Below are 19638 nucleotides of genomic sequence, written 5' to 3' on the forward strand. Positions count from 1 at the left end.
ACAGCTAAGAGGCGGCATTGGAGGGAGAGTGGAGAAGACTAGGACATTTCAGAGGCTACTGAAAGTTGGGGCAGACCAGAGTTAGACATGCTCTATCGAAATGTTCTTGGTGCTAGAATCTGGTCCCAGCTTCTAGACTGGCTAAGGCATGTTATTTCTGATGGGCCTTTCCTCCAAGGAGTGATTCCCTTAGGGCAGGGAACAACACCGTGGCCCTAGACAGGGTGTGGGCCCAGGGTGCATGCTGTGATCCCTTGGTACACATTCTGCCTTTGGCTTCTGAAGGCTCTAGTTTTCAGAAGGGGGGACTGCTTATCCAGTGCAGGTTCTAGTACCAGTCCCAGAACAGGGGGTGGCCTCAGCTGCCTGCCTAGTGAGGCACATCCTGGCCCTGGCCTGGGGCTCCACCTCATCCACTCCCCAGAGACCATCTATGGAAAGAGCATGACAGTTTTTTCCATGCTAAGGGAGGGGAGCTTGCTTAATCCAAACACTAATAATCCCCTACATTAGAATTTTTCTTAAGTGGTTAATACAATGTGGGTGGAGGGAATCCTCCACCCTTACTCTCCAAAGTTATCTAAGCCTCCCCCATGCAAGGAAATCTGTGCCAGATCATCCTTTCCCCTGTCAACGAGGGCCTCCAAATGTCTCCATATCCAGCAGCAGAGTGGGCTCCTCTCCGGAGACAGAGCATGAGAATGAGGCATGCTAGAGAAGAGGGTGTGGGAGGAAAGGGAGAGACTAGAGAGAAGCAGGACTGGTATTGTGGAAAAATCAAATCAGGCTATAGGCTAGGATCAAAAGGAGGCCTTCCCAAGACTTACAATACCCACCAAGGGTTGAGAAATCTGATTCAGTGTAATGTGTGAGACCCTTTCTCCTAACGGCAGCTTGAGGAGGCAGTAGATAGCTGAAGTTCAAATTTGGCTTCAGACGTTTATGAGCTGTGTGACACTGGCAAAGTCACAAATCTCAGCCTCAGTTTCCTCAACTGTAAAATGGTGATAATAACACGTACCTCTCAGGGTTGGTGTGAGGATCAAATGAGCACTCAGCACATTTCCTGGCACATGCTGGTTGCTATATAAATGCTGCTGTGTTGGCGTTCATTCATTTCATTCCAAGCCACACCCAAGAATCCCATCTACAACCAAGAATTTCCCAAGCTTTGTGTAAGTCCAGTGGCAGGAAGCCACTCCACTTGGATACTTTTTTATTTTGAGGCAGTTGGGGTTAAGTGACTTGCTCAAGGTCACACAGCTCATGTGAGGCCTGATTTGAACTCAATTCCTCCTGATTCCAGTGCCACCGAGCTGCTGAGGGATGCTTTTAATTGTGAGAGAAATGTGCCAGAGGGAACTTCCTCCATCAACGCAGATATGCTCCTCATATGTGATTTTAATTTAATGGATACATGTCAGGGAGTTGCCTGTGGCTCAGAGGCTATGTGGCATCACAAGGTCAGTGTCAAAGGTAGAATCTGAACCTGGATTGTCCAGTCCTCATCTGCTCCAACTTCTTCCCACAGGGACCAAGCAGAACCCCAGCCCAAACTGAGTGATCGTGCTATTTGTTCCCTTTCCCAAACATTGGTGTTGAGGGAGGTAGTTTACATACACAGGACAAGGTCCCTGCCATTGCTGCGCTCACAGCCCAGCCAAGGATGATATGTGCCAACAACGATGGTGTACCATCCCAAGGGTGAATCACCCCCTCTGAGGTGTCTCAGGCATGAGACAAGTCTGAGGAGGAGGGAGGGGAATCGAGGAAGGTTTCCCAGGGAAGTTGGCAGTCAAGTTGGGTTTTAAAGGATTGGCAGAATTTCAACAGGTCTTAAGACTTGTGTTCTCTGACTTCACATGGATCATCACTTGCCTTCTCAATGGCTGGAGAAATAAGTGAGGACTCAAAAGGAATGTCTAAAAAACAATTTATGTACTATATACCCCATTAACATTTGTATCACCAAGGCATATGTTTCCCTATATCCTACATTATTAGATCTAATTTGAGTCTGTCTCCTAAAGCCATTACATCCTCTCTCCACTCCTCTACTCCCTTTCAAATTATCCTGGCTCAACCTCTCATCTCACCCTACCAAGGCAGTCTTCCTTGACTCCAGTGTTGAGTGATGTCACTGCTCAAAAGGGCCCCCCATTCGTGGTCTTCCACAATCTGGTTCCAACCCATTTTCCACACAGTTCTAGCCAAACTGGATGGCTTCCCATTTTTATGCCCTGTCATCTTGCCCTGTCCCAGCTCTGCCTCAGTTTACTCCATCCTCCATTCCTGGAGGGGCTTCTTTTCTTCCTCTCTGTTAAAATATTGAAGGCTCAGCCCAGGTAATGTCTCTTCCCAGAATCCTTCCCTAATTCCCCAGGTCAGGATAACCTCTCCTTCAAATTTCTCTTGGCACTTTGCCTGGTTTACTCTCTCCTTGCTCATTGTCCATCAAAATGATATAAATATCTTTACCCCTATTAGATTGTAGGCTCCTAGGGAGCAGAGTCTGTGCATCCATCCCTGGCTGTAGGAGAGGCCCTTGTGCACAGTAGGTGCTTAAAAAGTGTTTCTTGAACAAATGATTGAAATTTGAGTGTTGCTCGCATTTGGATACCTTGTGCCTGTAATCTGACCTGTATCATACACTGTATCCAAATTGTGTCACTGTATTGTGCCATAAGTGTATGTGCCCGTGTGTGTGTGTGTGTGTGTGTGTGTGTGTGTGTGTGTGTGTGTATGTATGTATGTGTGTAAAAGCCCCTGTTTGGTATCCTGCAGGCTGGAAGAAAAATTCAGGGTCCAGAGGGAAGCCATTGGACAAAGCAGAGGCCAGTCCTGGTTCTTAGAGTTCTGCTTCCTTCTAAAGATGGGGCAACCACGGGCACCAGGGAAGAATGGGGAAACCAGTCTGGTTCCCCTATGCCCATGACCTAGAAGAATCCCCCTGGAGTGCTACCATCCTGGACAGCATTATTGTAGTCCCTTTCCAGGGACTTCCGATAGGCTCAGTCTAGTCCTCTCGTGGGGGCAGTCCACTGGGCTAGGTGTGGCCCTCTCCAGAGGTTAGGCAGGTAGCCTCAACCTGCTGGTGGGGTCTGGGGACACTGCTTGGCCACCTCCTGGATGCGGGTGTCTTCTCTGGGAGTCCAGGGCCGGGCATAGCCAGCATGGGGCAGCAGCAGCCGGTCCAGGGTACCCTCATAGTTGATGTGTCTCTGGGCGGCCACCAGGTACTCTGCTCGAGGGACCAGCAGTGGGCAGGGGCAGGCTCCTGGGGCCCAGAGGAACTCCCTTCGCTCTAGCGGGGTCCAGTTCTTGTAAGAGTGTTGCACCTGAATGTCATACCTGGTCTCCTCACCCACACGGAGCCGTGCCAGGACCCGCGCCCGGAATACTGTGGGTATCAGCAATTGCAGACTCAGGAATTTGGAAAATAGTTTACCTAGCCCCATTATTTGTGGAGAGACTCAGAGAGAGCTCGGGCTAACCCCGCAGCTCAGCGGCAGAGACAAGAATAGAGAACCCAGGGCAGGGCTCCATCCACTCATTTAGAATATTTTGAGGACCTGATACATGTCCTGGTCCAAGCTCTTCATTGTACAGAACGGGAAACTGACACCTGGAGGGCTGTATGTGATGTGTCCAGTTGCATAACTAGAATTAGAACTCAGTTCTGACTCCTAGGCTAAGGTTGACTCGTGGGCAGCAAAGGGGTGGAAGATGAGACAGTTTGGTGCAAAGAGAGAGCACTAAATTTTGGACTGGAGTATTTGGATTCAAACCTCAGCTCTGTTACTTGTGTGACCTAGGACAAATTAACCTTATTTCCTTCCTCTGGATAATAAAGGGGGTGGAACTAGCTGATGTCTGAGGTCCTTTGAGCTATAAAGCCTATGGAATCCAGGGGGCCCAAACCTGAAGGTAAGAGGAGATGGTAGTTGGAGTGGGAGTAGGAAGGCTGGGGCCAAGACAGCTCTTGGAGGGAAGGGAGACCTTACCAAAGTCACTCCTGCAGTAATGAAGCAGACGCTGGCTCCGTCCCTTGGCACCTGGACATGGCTTGCAGGTCTCTATAGATGACAGTGAAGCAGTTGGGGGCAGGTGGAACAAATGGATCCTTATCCCACCTTGTGGGGAAGGGGATTAAAGAAATAGGGACTTCCCTGCTCTCAGTTAGGGGAAAGAGAGACGCACCTGTTTCAATGGGCTGCTCCTGAGGTGGGGAGAATCCTGGAGAGAAGGGGACAGGCTGAGTCCAGGCCGGGGCAGCCTCCTGGGGCCCTACCTCCACCTCCCGAGTCTGTGGCTGTCTTAGAGGACTCCTGTGGCTCTGCAGGGCATAATAGGCATCCCTTGGCAGCCAGAACTCAAACTCAATGCCTGGGTTGGGCTCTTGGAAGAGAACCTAGGGGAGCAGAGAGGTTGAGATTCCCATCTATACCTTGTCCCAAGCACCAGCCTCTCCACCCCGCGGGCAGTTTCTGGGCTCCCCAAATCACTATTCCCCCAAATCATCCTTCCTAATACCTGTAAGGCAGACACTCACTCTATAATCAAAAGCAGTACAATCAATCAACCAGCAATCATGATGCAAAGGAAAAGAGAAAGTCCCAACTCCCAAAGATAAACTCGGCTCCCAAGGATCCCTCGTTCTAGTTGATTTAAGGTCAGCACCAGGGAGAGAGCCCCTGGCCTAGGAGTCAGTGCTGAATCCTGGGTTCAAGTTCTGACCCTTCCATTCATTCACTTTGTGATCTTGGGCTTCCGTTTCCCCCATTTGTCCAATGAAGGAGTGGGACTAGATGCTCTGTAAATTCCATTCGAATTCTGAGAAGCAGATACAAGGCCTGGGCTTGGATCCAGACTTCCACACTTGCTGGCTGTGCAAATCTAGAGAACGTTTTGAGCCTCAGTCCCCTTATCAGTTAACTGGATATAAGATCCTCTTCCCCTGCCTTCCTTTCAGGGTGGTTCTGGCTGTGAGACTCAAAAAATAGCAAATTTCAATAGAGCTTTAAGATTTGAAAAGGAAAGTGGAAATATCCCCATTTAATTTATTTTTTTGGGGGGGAGAGGTGAGGCAGTCAGGGTTAGGTGACTTACCCAAGGTCACACAGCTAGTAAATGTCAAGTGTGAGACAGGACTTGAACTCAGGTCCTCCTGACTCTGGGGCCAGTGCTCTATTCAACATGACACCTAGTTACCCCTCAGCCCCGTTTTATAGATGAGGAAACCGAAGCACAGAATTAACCTGTGGTCCAGTGTTCTCCGTGTTCTAAGTTCCCAAACAATCTCATGGAGCATCTCCCTAAATGGTCATATTCTCTTTTGCCCATTATGCCCCTACTAACATGGTGCTGTCACTGAATATATTTGATACATGGCTTCTACCAATATTCTGTATGCTCCTTGAGAAAAATGGCTGTCTTCTGTCTTTTTTTTTTGGTACCTTCAACTCAAAACAGTGACTAGCATATAATAGGTGCTTAATAAATTTTAGTTTTATATTATACATGCCTGCTCCCACACAAACATTCAAGGTAACAAATGGTTTGAGGTCCAGGACATTTATTTATCTCACCGAAAATGCAACAATCATGGGAGGAGGGGAGTGAAAGTGTTATTATTCCCATTTTACAGATGAGGGAACTAAAACAGAGGGCTTAAGTAATTTTCCAAAGACCACACAGCTAGTAAGTGGAGGAGGCAGGGATTAAACACAGGTCTCCTGGTTCCAAACCTAAAATTATTTCTATGATTACTCATAGCCTCCTACAATATTTCAGCTGACCCACAATAACAGTATCTTTCATTAGAGCCTATGGTAATATCCCTCCCACACCTGAGTCTACAGTAGCCCACAAACAACTTCCCAGGATTGGTCTCTGCCCCTTACCCTGGATTTGCAATCACCTGCAAGTGGAGGTCTTCACCTGTGGGTCCAGCTGCCCACAGACTCTCATCGCGGTCATTGGTACGGCCATAGTGGACCTGGGTCCCAGCCACCTGGAAGGTCCCTGGCCAGTCAATGGCCCAGTCTCCATTGAAGACATAGCGCCCATCACTGCCCATTAGTGCTGGGTGACAGGGAAGGAAAAAAGAGTTCAAGGAATTTGCTAAAAGCCAAGTCAGAGCTTTTATCGGGTTCCCCATGCCTCAGTTTCCCACATCTAGTAGGATGCTAGGAGGTCGTTCAGACCAGAGGGAGTGAGTGGAGTTAGTTTAGCCAGAGACTGACTGGGTCTGCTACCTGGGAGTCCCTATCCATTATAGATAGCCCACCCTAGCCAAAGAGGTAATACCTCCAGACTTTCTCTTTACCCTCCACCCCAGCAAGGTCAGGAAGCCCCAGGTTCCAGGAAGTAGGAGGCACTCCTGGCTCTCACCCAGATAATTGCGGCTCCGGTCTGTGACTCTGATGTGCCGGGCACCAATGGGAATTAGGGTCACATTCCAGTAGCCATATGATTGACCTAGTAGGAAATGAAATGTGCATGGAAGGAAGGCAAATGAGCTTCAAAGCTGTGACCTTGCTGCCCTCTCTCAAGAGCCATGAGCACATATACTCAGTGTCCCAGCCATGTGAGTTTGCATACAGTATGAGTGAGTGCATGGGGTCATACAAACCTGTGTGTGCTTTGGGGAGCATGCCTATGGGTAAAGTGCAGTGAAAAATACTTTGCCCTGGACACGAAGCCATGACTGTCACCAGGTTACTATCGGAGCTTACTTTCCCCCAGTTGGGCTTTCTATGAAACAGAGGAGTTGAATTTGGTGGTCGCTCCCAGCTCTGATATGTCCCCTACATCCCTACTCTGACATTCTGTGTTCCAAAGTCCCTTCTAACTCCTACACTCTGAAATTTTCTATTCTGTCTGAAGGTCTCTCCTAGTTCTGACACTATATTCTAAGGCCACCTCTGTGGGCCTCACTTGAGGAAATAAAGGGACTAGGCTAGAAAAAGTCCCTTCTAACCCTAAATCTGATCCTTTTGGCTCAGACACTATGCCTAAAGGTCTTTTCCCAGCTCTCACATTCTATGTTCCAGAAGCTAGAAGGGACAGGTGGGACAGGTGGTCTGGGAACTCTGGGTCATGTAAAGCCTAGGGCAAGAAGCACCAGGTAAGGGAATGAAGAGGGACCATGGGAGAGCCCAGAAAGGGCGGATTCAGCCCTGCAGAGGGCAGTCACCTGAAGGTGGGGCGGCCTCACTGAAGATGCGCTGGACAAAGAGACAAGAGCTATTCCTGCCACCACATTGCCCACAGTTGTCTTCTTGGGTCCCGGAGCCCAGGACCCCATCACAGCCTGCAGTCTAGGAGACAAAGGTAGTGAGGGAAACCTGACTCAGGAGTACCACTGCCCTTTGTGCTTCCACAGGGCTAGGGGCTTCAGGGTATTCTCCCTTGTGCCCACCCCAGGACACAGCTTGGACTGTCTGAAGCTTTTCAGCCCCCCTCCACTTCCCCCTGCAAGGGACAGAACTGAAGGCCAAAGGGCTCCCTTGACATTTGTGGCAGAGGCCAGGTTGAGCTGGAGGAAGAGGGTCTCACAAGGCATCGGCCATTGATACAAAGGCCCTCAGAGTCCGGGCTGCAGGGCGTCCCATCCAGCACTCGTCCAAAGGTATAATAGAAAGTGTGGCCCTCTGCCAAGCAGTTCAGGTCGCACAGGTTAGGAGCTGGCAGAGAAGAGAATGAAAGGTAGGGAGGAGGCCCCTCTCTAATTAGGTTGCTCCACTGTTCCATGTACCCTTTTCAATAAGGCTGAAGTCACCCCCTTAAGCCAGGTATGAATCAGCTTCACAAATTCCCTTTCCAATTCTTATGGGAGGCATATCCCCAAGTTCCCTCAGATTGAAGTCTCCCTGACTTCAAACCTGCCTAACCTCTGGAGCAGGGACTCCCCAAGGGCAGGGTCCAGTTTCTCCTTCTGTCTCCAGTCCAAAGTTCTGGCTGATTATTCAGTTATCCACTCCCATACCTAGGTAGCCCTAAGCTGCCTGGGCAGTGAGGCTCAGGAGTGAGGAGGTTCTAGAGTGTCCTAGCCTTAGGCACAGCCACTCACCTCCATAGAAGGGTATCCACTGGTAGAAGGCCTGGTCACTCAGAACAGGCCTGCTGTTGTAGAGGGCACACTGCTGGTCCCTGAAGGGCACGGCACCAGAGGGGCATTCCTGCCAAGCAAAGCAGAGAGGGAAGGCTCTGTCACAGGAAAGAAAGGGCAGTGCCCTTGGCCTGGAAGATCCAAGGCTGCTAGGGAGAAGGGGGAAGGGTTGGCACTGTGGGATTAGGGGAAGAGGGTGTTTCAGACAGGAACTGGGGAAAGGGAAGTTGAGGGGATCAGGGATGTCTAGTGGGCAGGAATTTTACCAATTCCTGGGGCTCAAGGAAGTATCTGTCAAGGGAAGGAGGAAAAAGAGGGATTGTAGGTAGCACTGAAAGAAATTTTGAGAAAATAGTATCCTTTAAAGAAGTAGAAATTGATAGGATGCCCATCAGTTGGGGAAGAGCTGAGTAGGTTAAGGGATGTGAATGTGATAAAATACTATTGTATTTTATTGTATAAGAAAGATAGAAGGGTAGGTTTTGCATGACTTCATGTGTATAACTGATATATTGCTTGCCTTCTCAATAAGAGGGAGAGGCTGATAAGAAGGCAAAAACTGGGAACTCAAAATTTTAAAAAGTGAATATTAAAAGCCAGTGTCAGATTGCTTGCTCTCTTGGGGAAGGGAGAAGAGAGGGAAAAAAAATTGGAACTCAAAATCTTGTAAAAGTGAATGCTGAAAACTATCTTTACATGTAATTGGAAAAATTAAAATACTATTAAGTGGGAAGGGGAAAATGAATGTAACACAAGATATAATTTTTTTTTTTTAAGGAGGAAAAAATGATGAAGGGGATGGTTTCAGAAAATGGTGTACTAGGACAGAGGATATAAGATGTTTGGAAAACACACTTGGAGCTGTAATTGGGTAGGAGGAACATTAGGATAGAATCTTGGCTACAGAGAGGAGATAGAGTGCCTAGTGTCCCTTAAGTCTTGGGGGTGGGCTGGGGCATAAAGGGCTGCAGAGGGTAAAGGGAGGAAATCAGGTTCAGAATCACAGACCAGGAGAGCCTTTAAAAAAAAAAAAAACAGGTCAGAGCTCAGAGGAATCATCAAACAACCTCTCATTTTATAGGAGAATCAAGGGCAGAAAATGAGGTGTCTCGCCTGCCCAGAGTCACAAAGCAGCCCAGAAACAGAGTTGGGACCCAACCCCGGGTTTTCTAATCCCAATGCTAGCTGACTTCCTGGGGAACAGTAGTTGGGGGGATGATGATTAGCTGGAACGGGGCATAAGGTGTCATCTTGGAATTGGGGGTATCTGAAGGCTTTGGGACAGAGGGGACACTGGCCTTTGGGGACTCACAGGGAGCCTGCATAAGCGGTACTGGTGAGATTCTCCCCCACAGGCATGTTCCCGGGAAATCCTGCAGGCAGATTGGAGGGGAGGGGGGTCAAAGGCTGTCACGAAAGAAGCAACAGTGCCTGACTTATAATACCCTCCCCCCACTTCCTGCATATACCACTCCCAGCCTAGCCCCACATTCCGACAGGATTAAAGGGCTGTGCGCCTGGGATGGGGCGTGGGGGTGCTCAGTGCCCAGGCCTGCCCTCACCCCCCCTTCCCATCAATCCACACCTTATCCTAAGCCCTGGGGGAGGCTGGAGTGGGAGGGGAGGGCCAATGCCTCAGGTCCCCCTACCCCACTGGAGGAGATACAGAGCTACTTGGGGAGGCCCAACTCCCCATGCTCCCTCAAATCCTCTAAGCTCCCATCCTCTCCCAGGCCTCCCATGGGAAGCATACTGCTCCTTGACTCTCCCTTCTCCATCATCCAGAGGGTCTCACCGCATACATCTCCGGCTGCGCACCGAAGCCCCCTGCCCGCAAGTGCTGGAGCAGCTGCTCCAGGCCCCCCAGGACGTCCACTCACTGGCGCCAGACCTTCCCTACTTGGAGGAAGATGTCTGTTAGATGGGCCCAGGAGTCCTAGCTCCCAGCCTACAGGCACCCCCAGGAGTTTCCTCTGGGCCCCTTTATGGGGTATAGAGCCAGGAAAGGAGGTAGGAAGGCCCCCAGGGGCCCTATCCCCCTAGAGAAATCCCTCCCTCTGTCAACATGGCCCAGCCCCAACTGTTTCCTCTGTCCCATGGGGAGGCAGGTAGTGAATCCAGGGAACTTCAAGAACTGGCTGCTGGGTGCCATCTAGCCTGTTCGGCCAGCTTCAGCCCCAGCCCCAGGGATGCTGGTTCAACCCTAAGGAGGAAACGAGGGGATGTTATTTCCAAAGTGGAGGGATAAGAAGGGGACATAAGCAAGAGAGGCTAGTGGGATGTGATGAAGTGGGGTCCAGAAGATTGGATATTGGTAGGTGAGGTGAGGGAGGGCACCTCAAGGCCTGGTAAAATTGTGACTGTGGCTACGAGGGGGAGGAATGCAAAGAAGAGAGTTGCCCCCCCCACACACACACACACATACACACTCACTCCTCAGAAAACTAAAAATGCTGATTCCAGCTAGGGCCCCTGACCACCCCCAACTTGCTTCCCCTGGGCCATTGCCTGGGCCAAATTCCGTGGAGGGTAGAGGCTAAAGATGCGGGGGCTGAGTTTCTAAGGACTGGAAAGAGCCCATAAACACAGTTAGGCCAGCTTGTAACCTCTGGCTGGAATCACCCTACATTAACAAGGCACACACACATAAAGAGCGAGCTCCTCCCCCAAATGCTGCTGACCTTCTGCACAAAGTCCTCCCACCCCTAGCTTTGGGGCCTGGACCAGACTTGGCTCTGTGGATGGGGTTCCCTCAGTAACACACACCCTACTCCATGAGATATGAGGCTGCTACTTTCCCTTCCCTCAAACAGCTCCACAAGGTCACCACTGAGGAGCTCCATCCATCCCAGTAAGCAAGAGAGAACCGTAGGAAAGGGCCCATGTGGCTTCAGGTCGGGGGAAGTGCCTCTGGGACCTCAAAGACCCAGGATAGGACATCCTCTGTTGTCCCTTCCCCTCAAGGGCTTAGGGGGTGGCCAGCACTTCCTGGAAGGGGTAAGGACTAGGCCAGAAGAAGGCAGCTATAACCAGGGAGGGGCCGGGGCTTCTGGGAAAACTTAGGCATGTTCCCTTTACCTGAGTCATCCCCTGCAGACCACAGCACAGGTATATCCAGATCAGGAGCAGGACTGGTTGAGGTCTGGGCCTAAGGGCAACAAAGGTTAGAATTTAGGGGCCCAGGGGGTCAGGAAAAGGGTCCTCTATCTGGCTTACCTTCCCAACTTAATAATTATAACTAACATTCATGTATGACTTTAAGACTGGCAAAGCATTTTACACATGTTACACATATCTCATCCGATCCTCAGAATAGCCCTGGGAGGTAGGTGCCCAATTTAAATTAAAATAATTTCAATTTAATTATTCCAATTTAACTAATGAGGAAACTGAGGTTGAGAGACTTAACTGAAATTAAGTGACTTGCCCTGGGTCACAAAGTTAGAAAGTATCTGGGGAAGGATTCCAACTCAGGTCTTCCTGAGTCTAGCACTCCACTCCCCAACTTACCCCCAGTCCTCCATCTCCTAATCTGCTTTTTTTTGCCACTGTTGTTTCATTTCAGTCATGTCCTACTCTTTGTGACTCCATTTGGGGTTGGTTTGCCATTTCCTTCTCCATCTCATTTTACAGATGAGGAAACTGAGGCCATCAGGGTTAAGTGACTTGCCCAAGGTAACACAGGTGTTAAGTGTTTGAGGCCAGATTTGAACTCTGGAAGATGAGTCTTCCTGACTCCAGGCCCGGCACTCTATCTGCTGCATGACTTGGCTGCACCTGCCACTCACTATTTACATGGCCTTGGAAGAATCAATTCCCCCTCCCAATTCTCAGTTTCCAGGGGGTTCCCCATCACTGGAGGTCTACCATGAGAGTCTACAAGACCACTTTTTGGGGATGAGAATCCTGTTCAATTATATGTTGGACTAGCTGCCCTCTGAGGGCCCTTTCAGCTCTGACCTTCTGTGATTCTGCAACTAAATGACCTCAAAGGCCTCGTCCAGCTAGCTCTGAGTGCCTCCTAAATACTTCCAGGATCTGTCTTTCCTTGGCTGAGTACATGCCCTCTGCCAGCATGAGCCAAAATCCCTCTTTAAGATAGCATATGATGTTTGAGAGATGCCATGTCAGGAAAATTCATCCGATGGTCATGACAGTGATGAACAGTTCTGAGCTTAGCTGGACTGGGCCTCCGTGTCAAAGACGCTATTCCTGACCTGTACTTTACATACTTCTTGGAGGTACTTGATAAATATTGAATTTTTACTTTTGTGATCTAAGGTCCCTCCCAGTAGACAGTGGCTGTCCTATCAGGGGTGGGGAACTTCATTAAGGGGATTTGTTCTGTGAAGTTTGGATTCAGTCAAAGGCCCCCACCCCGTCCTATGTTTTAAGGTTCCTTTCAACTATTCAACTATCAAGCATTTACTAAGGGCCTACTCACGCAGAGATGAAAATAAAACAGTCCTTATCCTCAAGAAACTTACATTCTGTTTGAGGAGAAAACACATATATCATACATATATGTATAAATGTAAGTATATAAATATACATAAGTATAAATATAAATTTTAAAAGACCAAAATAAATACGAGGTCATTTGGGATTGAAAGCACCAGCAGGGAAAAACTAGAAAACTGTGGTGGAACTGAACATAGAGCAATGCTTGACACCACAAACCAGAATAAAGTCCTAATGGTTACACGATCTAGATATAAAGGCTAATACTATAAACAAATTTGGGGAGCAAGGAATAGTTTATTTGTCAGATTTATGGAGAATGGAGGAATTTATGACCAAAAAAAAGATAGAGAACATTATGAAATGCAAAATGGATAACTTTCACTACATAAAATTGAATAGTTTTTATACAAATAAAGCTAATGCAACCAAAATTAGAAGGGAAGCAGAAAACTGGGAAAGAATTTTTACAATTAGTTTCTGTGATAAAGGCCTCATTTCTAAAATATATAGAGGACTGAGTCAAATTTACAAGAATACAAGTCATTCCCCAATTGATAAATGGTCAAAGGATAGGAACAGGCAGTTTTCAGAGGAAGAAATTAACGCTATCTATAGGTATATGAAAAAATGCTCTAAATCACTATTGATTAGAGAGATGCAAATCAAAACAACTCTGAGATACCACCTCATACCTATCATATTGGCTAACATGACAAAACAGGAAAATGAAAAATATTGGAGAAGATGTGGGAGAGTGGAACACTAATTCTTTGTTGGTGGAGCTGTGAGCTGATCTAACCATTCTGGAGAGCAGTTTGGAACTATGTCCAAAGGGCTATAAAAATGTGCATACCCTTTGACCCAGCAATACCGTTTCTAGGGCTATATCCCAAAGAGATCATACAAACAGGAAAAGGACTCACATGTACAAAAATATTTACAGAAACTCTTTTTGTGATGGCCAAGAACTGGAAATCAAGGGGATGTCCATCACTTGGGGAATGGCTGAACAAGTTGTAATGTAATAGAGTACTATCGTGCTATAAGAAATGAACAGGCAGACTACAGAAAAACCTGGACTTATATGAACTGAAGCTGAGTGAAGTGAGCAGAACTAGGAGAACATTATACACCGTAACCACCCACAGTATATAAGGACTGTTTTTGATAGACTTAGCCCTTCTCAGCAATGCAAGGACCTAAAACATTTCCAAAGGACTCATGATGCAAATATATCATTCACATCCAGAGAAAGAATTATAGAGTTGGAATCCAGAATGAAACAGACTATTCTCTCTTTTTATACTTTTTTTCTCTTGTTATACTTTGTTTTGTTTTTCTCATGGTTTCTCCCATTTGCTACAATTCTTCTATGCAACACAACTAATATGAAAATGTGTTTAGTGGGAATGTATGTGTAGAGCCCAGATAAGATTGCATGCCATCTTGGGGAGGCAGGGGGAGAAAATTTAAAACTTATGGAAGTAAATGTTGAAAACTGAAAACAGATAAATTAACAAATTTTGGGGGGAAAAAGCACCAGCAGCTAGGGCATGGGGTCAGGAAGGGCTTTCTGGTGGTAGTTATGCATGAGATGAAATTTTAAAGCAAATAAGGGATTCTAAAAGGCAGAGGTGAGGAAGATCAGCATTCCAGGGATGGAGGACAGCCAGTGCAAAAGCACAGAGGTTGGAGATAGACTATGAAATGAGAGGAATCACAAAGAAGGCTTCTCTGGCTGACCAGCCAAAATAAAACTGTAGAATAAGGCTAGAATGGTAGGTTGGAGCCAGGTAAGGTGAAACTTTACAAACTGAAATGAGGAATTCAGAAGTTAATGAGAAGCCACTGGCACTTATTGGAGGGGAGGGAAGTGACATGGTCAGACCCGTGCTTTTGGAAAGTCCCTTTAGCAACTAGGTAGAGAAGGGGTTGAAGTGGGAAGAGACAAGGCTGGGAGATCAATCAGAAGCCTACATGGTATTTTGAGGGCTACCTTCCACCCCATCAGGATCACAGATTTAAGTATGAAGGAAGACATCTAATCCAACTTGAATTTTTCAGAATTAAATGGCAGGGACAGCTGGGTGGAGCAGTGGATAGAGCACTAGCCTTAGAGTCAGAAGGACCTGAGTTCAATCTGACCTCAGACATTTACTAGTTGTGTGACCCTGGGCAAGTCACTTAAACCCAGTTGCCTCCAAAAAAAAAAATTAAATGGGAGAATCAGAACCAAAGTCCATTAACTCCAAATCCAGCGCTCTTCCCATTATATGACACTGATTTGTGGGTTCAAATCTTGCCTGGGCAACTCTCTAAATTTGTTTTTCAGTCGTATCTGACTCTTTGTGGCCCCATTTCGAGATTTCTTGGCAGAGATACTGGAGTTGGAGTGCTTTATCATTTCCTTCTCCAGCTCATTTTACAGATGAGGAAACTGAAGCAAAGAGAGTTAAGTCACTTTCCCAGGGTCACACATCTAGTGTCTGAGGCCAGATTTGAATTCAGGTCTTCCTGACTCCAGGCCACTGCACCACCTAGATGCCCCTAGTCAGGAGACCTAGCTCCAAACCCTGGCTTCAGTATTAACTACCTGAAAAACCATGAGTGAGGCACTCTATCTCTCCTGGTCTCAGTTTCCCTATCTACAAAATGAAGCAGAGGGAATTGGGGTGGCCTTGATGGTCTCTAAAGTCCTAGCTATAAATCCTACGAACTGAGCCTGGAGGGGAAAGATCATTATGAACCTAAGGATTGGTTAATTTCCACAATGGGGCAGGCACTGTGCAAGAATTACACTAAAAAGACCCTCCGATTCCTGTCCTTCTCTCTGGCAACGCCCTCCTTCCTCCTCTTACCTTCTACAGGAAGCCTTCCCCAACTCCTCTTAATTCCAGTGCCTTCCCTCAGCTAATTATTTCCTATTTATCCTGTATAGAGTTTGCTTTGCATAAAGTTGTTTGCATGTGGTCTCCCTTATTAGACTGTGAACTCTTTTTGCCTTTTTTTCTATCTCCAATACCGGGCAAATAGCAGGTGCTTAATAAATGTTTATTGATTGATTGATTGAATACAAAAAAAAAATGGAAGTACCTGCTCTCCCCTCTCCCCCTCCCCTGCTAGAGTTGAAGTCAGGAACCCCTGGGTTGGAATTCTACCTCATGTATTTACTAGCGGGTAAATCACGTGTTCTCTCTGAGTCGGGTTCCTTATCTGTGAAATGGGCACAATAAGAGCACCTACTTCACAGGGCTCCTATAATGGTGTTGTAACGATCAACTGACATAATGTATGTAAAGTACTTGAATGCAAACTATTATTATCATCCTTATCATTCAGCTAAGGGATACCTAATGGAGAAAGATCAGTAAATGCAGGATTTTGAGAAAAAAGAGACTGGGATTCAGGGCAGGAAACACATGGACTTGAGCCTTGGGGGCCCCAAATTAACCCTCTCCATACACACACACACACACACACACACACACACACACACACACACACACACACACACACACGATGGATTTGTAGTTCAGTTGTTCTCTGGCCAGAGTATCAAGTACATATGAGCGTTTCTGTAAAAATCTGTAACTTCTGACTATATAAACTCAGGAAGGTCTCCTACCCTATCTGTTTCTGTTTTCTCATCTGTCAAACAGTCCCCTGGGGGAAGGAGGCAGCACCTTGCCCTCATCAGCCACACCTTCATCCTGACTCTGATCCCTCATCCCTAGACCCCCAAACTCTCCTGGTTTCCATATATCAATGTCCCTTAACTCCTTATCTCTGAGCACAGGCCAGACCACTGATCTGATGTTGACAGGAAAATAAACAGCTGCCTAAATCTCTTGGTGGGGAGTGTTTGGATGGTAGGGAAACTAGGTGGAGAAGGCAGGATTGGGGTGGACCTCTGGAATGGGGAGGTCAGTGGTCAATGACTGCCCAAAGTTGGCCGCGGCTTCTTTAAGTAATGGAACCGGGTCTGGGGGCTACATTCATGCTCCCCAACGAGTTATATCTAGGCTTACAATTGTCCAACCCAGTAAGCATCAACACTCTCTTAGTCTCGGGTGGCAAACAGCACCCCGTCATGACCAGAAAAAAACCCAGCTGTCAAGGGCACCAAGGATCGTAGAAACATGGAATGTCAGAACTAAAAAGGACCTTACAGTCCAGTCCTGTCACATGAGAGATGGGAAATCTAAGGCTCAGAAACAGAAAGTGACTTGTCCAAAGTCACTCAGTGAGCAAGGGGCACGAGGGCCTGATCTCTCCACTAAGAAATCCACAAACAAACGGGTAGCCCACACTAAAGGTCCCCAAGTGCATCTCTTCTCTCGTCGTTTTCTACTGACTCAGTGTCTACTCTCAGGGATTGGAACTGTTGATTGTAGGAAGCATCTCGAAGAAATGAGGCAGTGTTTTGCAATGGAAAGAACTCTGGTTTTGTCCTCAGGAGATCTGGCCTTCCTATGGACTAAATCACTTCCATGCTCCTTCTGTGATGGAAAGGGCCTTGGTTAGATGACCTCTTAAGAAGGTCACTTCCAGCTCGAACATCCCTTGTTCTCTGAAGCTACACCAAGAAGGCCAGTTTGGTTTCAAGAGCATCACTTTGGAAAATAACTCACCAAGCCTTGAGTCAGGCCAAAGTGGGGGTGGGGTAGGGGAGGCCAAGGGAGGAATGAGCTTGGGCTAGCGTATGACGATTTGAACACCCACAGAGAATCCCCAGGGGAGGGGAGGAAAGATTCTGGGAGCTGGGGTGGGGGAAGGGGCAGGGAGATTACCCATCTACTCCTGGCTGAGTGCCTGACTTTCCATGAGAAGAGTCACTGGCCTGGGAAGTCCTAGGTTTTCCTTGCTTATCATGCCCCTGGGCCCAAGTTCCTATCCCTCAGAACCTCCTGGTTCTAGATGAATCCATCCCAGTTCCCCCAAAAGGAAGGGAAACTAGTTGCTTAAAAAGTACTTTCTGACAACCTTGCAGGAAAATACTGGTGATAACCCCTCAGGGGTAGGGAGCTTACCCTGGAATGGGGGGGGGGAGGAATCTGGAATCTGGGGAGAGGGGATAGGCTGACACCTTGGGGAGGCTTTGATAGTTTAGGAAGGAAAGGCTTGGAGGGAAGGAGATAAAAGGTGGTTGCTCAAAATGAGGGGGATGGAGGTGGGGATTTTTAGTGGGGGGTTATTGGGCCAGCTGAAGGGACCTGCCTCCTAACTGCCACACTAACTATGCCTAATCTCCCCCTCTTCCTGCTTCCCAGAAAAAATGTTAGGGGTGTGATTATAGAGGAGAGAGTTAAATGTTAAGAGAACGTGGGTTTACTAGGATCTACTGCCACTAGGCAGATGTGTGACTTTGACTAAGTCCCCTTTTCCTCTCTCTGGGCCTCAATTTTCCCATCTTTTAAGATGAGATTGGGCTGAATGACCCTTTCAACTCTGACATTGTGAGTTCTAAAGTCCGTACCAGCTCAGCCACTTCATGATCTAACTTCTGAAGTCCTTCCCGCCCCCGCCCCCCCAGCTGTAAAGTTCCTTGAGACACCCATTTCTTCACGGAAAGGATGGGGACACAGCCTGTTCCCCAAAGCTTCTTTGAAAGGAGTTTGGGAGAATGAGGAGGTCCGGGCTTCAGCACACTGTTGCGGGGGTAAGGGAAGGGGCAATGGTTCCCAATCCCATTGCTCTCTGGGTGAGGGGAACCCTTGAAGGGACCTGGGACTTACCAGAGCTTCCTGGCTGGGTGTTCAACCCGAGCCTCTTGGGTCCCCGCGGGAGGTGGCATCTTGGGGGGGAGGGCGCGGTCGCGCGTGGAACTGGGCGGGCCACCTCTCCCTAACCTGGCTCGAGTGTCTGAGCAGTTCTCCTGGCCAGGACTGGAGGGCTGTGGGGTGCTGCCTGAGCAACGGCCCCTCCCATCCCGGGCCGGCGGGAGGAGGGAGGCGGGGGCGCCTTCGGGGCCCCGCGTCCTCCTAGGCCCCCACCCCTTCCACCCCACCCAGGTCCCATTAACCCCTCCAAGCTCATCCTGAGCCTGTGGGGCTCTTGGTTCTGTTAGGCAGAGCTGCCAGGCACCTCAGGGGTTAAACATATGGGGTCGAGGAAGTAGGGAGAAAAGGCCTGACTGTTCCCCTGGGCTCTGCGGCAGGGGATTGCTCTGGCAGGTGCGGAGTTGTGGGCGCTGGGGTCTCCCCCACTGGGGAGAAGCTTCAGCCTGGGGACCACCCCTTCCCCCAGCGGCTCGGCGGGGGCGGGGAGGGGCGGGGTCGGATTGCCCTTCGGAGTTCGCTCTCTGGGCTCCCGGAACCCAAGAGAGGCAGCTGGGGGTGGGGGTGGGGGGGTGGGAAGGGGGACAACAGAGGGACCTAGAGCGGCATGGGGGCAGGGTGTGAGGGTTCATTCTCGCTGGCTGCCTGGCCTCCCAGGGTCCAGAGCCATAGTAGGGGCCCCAGGCGACTTGGAGCCCCGCTCTGCCCGGCCGTGCATTGACCTTGGGTATCCCCACTGTCCCGAGAGGAGAGGGGAGGAAAGGGGAGGGGCGGGGCGAGGGAGGGAGCCGTCATAGCCCCTCCCCCTCCCCTCTCCCAATCTCATTTTTCCTACCCCCGGACTACCATCTCCATCCTTCACCGCCCCCCACCCCGCCCCGGGCGTTGCTATTTCTGCAACTCCCGCTCAGGCCCGGGAAATGTGAGCACGGGGTGCGGTGCTCCCAGGGGGGAGGAGAGAAGGAGAAAGGGAAGGGTGAGGCCAAGCTCTCCCCCGCTCCCCTCCCCTTTGAACACTCAGGGTCCGAAAGAAGAGTTCTGGAGATCTTCTAGTGGTCCCGCCTCTTCGCTTTACAGATCGGGAAACTGAGGTCCAGAGCAAGAAGACCAGCTTGCTTTGGGTCGGACACAGACTGGCGCTATAGAGAGGTCCCCCTTCCTACTGGTCCTCACTGGGACATTCAGCCCATCCTCGGGAGTGACCCGGACACCTGGGTCCACAGAGCTGAGTCCCCTGACCCTAGTCAGCTACTCACTGGACCTCCCCTGCTCCGGCCTCGGACA

General features: G+C 49.0%; 1 protein-coding gene across 4 annotated transcripts; it reads right to left on the minus strand.

Moving 5' to 3' along the window:
- Positions 1 to 1916: 1916 nt before the first annotated feature.
- On the minus strand, positions 1917 to 18888 carry ADAMTSL5 (ADAMTS like 5). 4 transcript variants are annotated; one of them, XM_072601415.1, is made up of 12 exons: positions 18313 to 18888; positions 11192 to 11261; positions 9909 to 10009; positions 9426 to 9486; positions 8075 to 8183; positions 7561 to 7688; positions 7199 to 7322; positions 6394 to 6480; positions 5921 to 6084; positions 4201 to 4336; positions 4005 to 4076; positions 1917 to 3400 (listed from the first exon to the last, which is right to left on the minus strand). In XM_072601415.1, the coding sequence occupies exons 1-12, from the start codon at positions 18369 to 18371 to the stop codon at positions 3084 to 3086; spliced, it is 1428 nt and encodes a 475-aa protein (XP_072457516.1). In that variant the 5' UTR covers positions 18372 to 18888; the 3' UTR covers positions 1917 to 3083. The 4 variants fall into 4 exon arrangements, with proteins under 4 accessions (XP_072457516.1, XP_072457515.1, XP_072457518.1 ...); XM_072601414.1 differs by having other exon boundaries at positions 4201 to 4411; positions 18313 to 18885; XM_072601417.1 differs by lacking the exon at positions 18313 to 18888 and having other exon boundaries at positions 4201 to 4411; positions 9909 to 10012.
- Between the last annotated feature and the right edge of the window lie 750 nt (positions 18889 to 19638).

The sequence above is a fragment of the Notamacropus eugenii genome, chromosome 4 (assembly GCF_028372415.1).
Source record: "Notamacropus eugenii isolate mMacEug1 chromosome 4, mMacEug1.pri_v2, whole genome shotgun sequence".
Classification (NCBI taxonomy): domain Eukaryota; kingdom Metazoa; phylum Chordata; class Mammalia; order Diprotodontia; family Macropodidae; genus Notamacropus; species Notamacropus eugenii.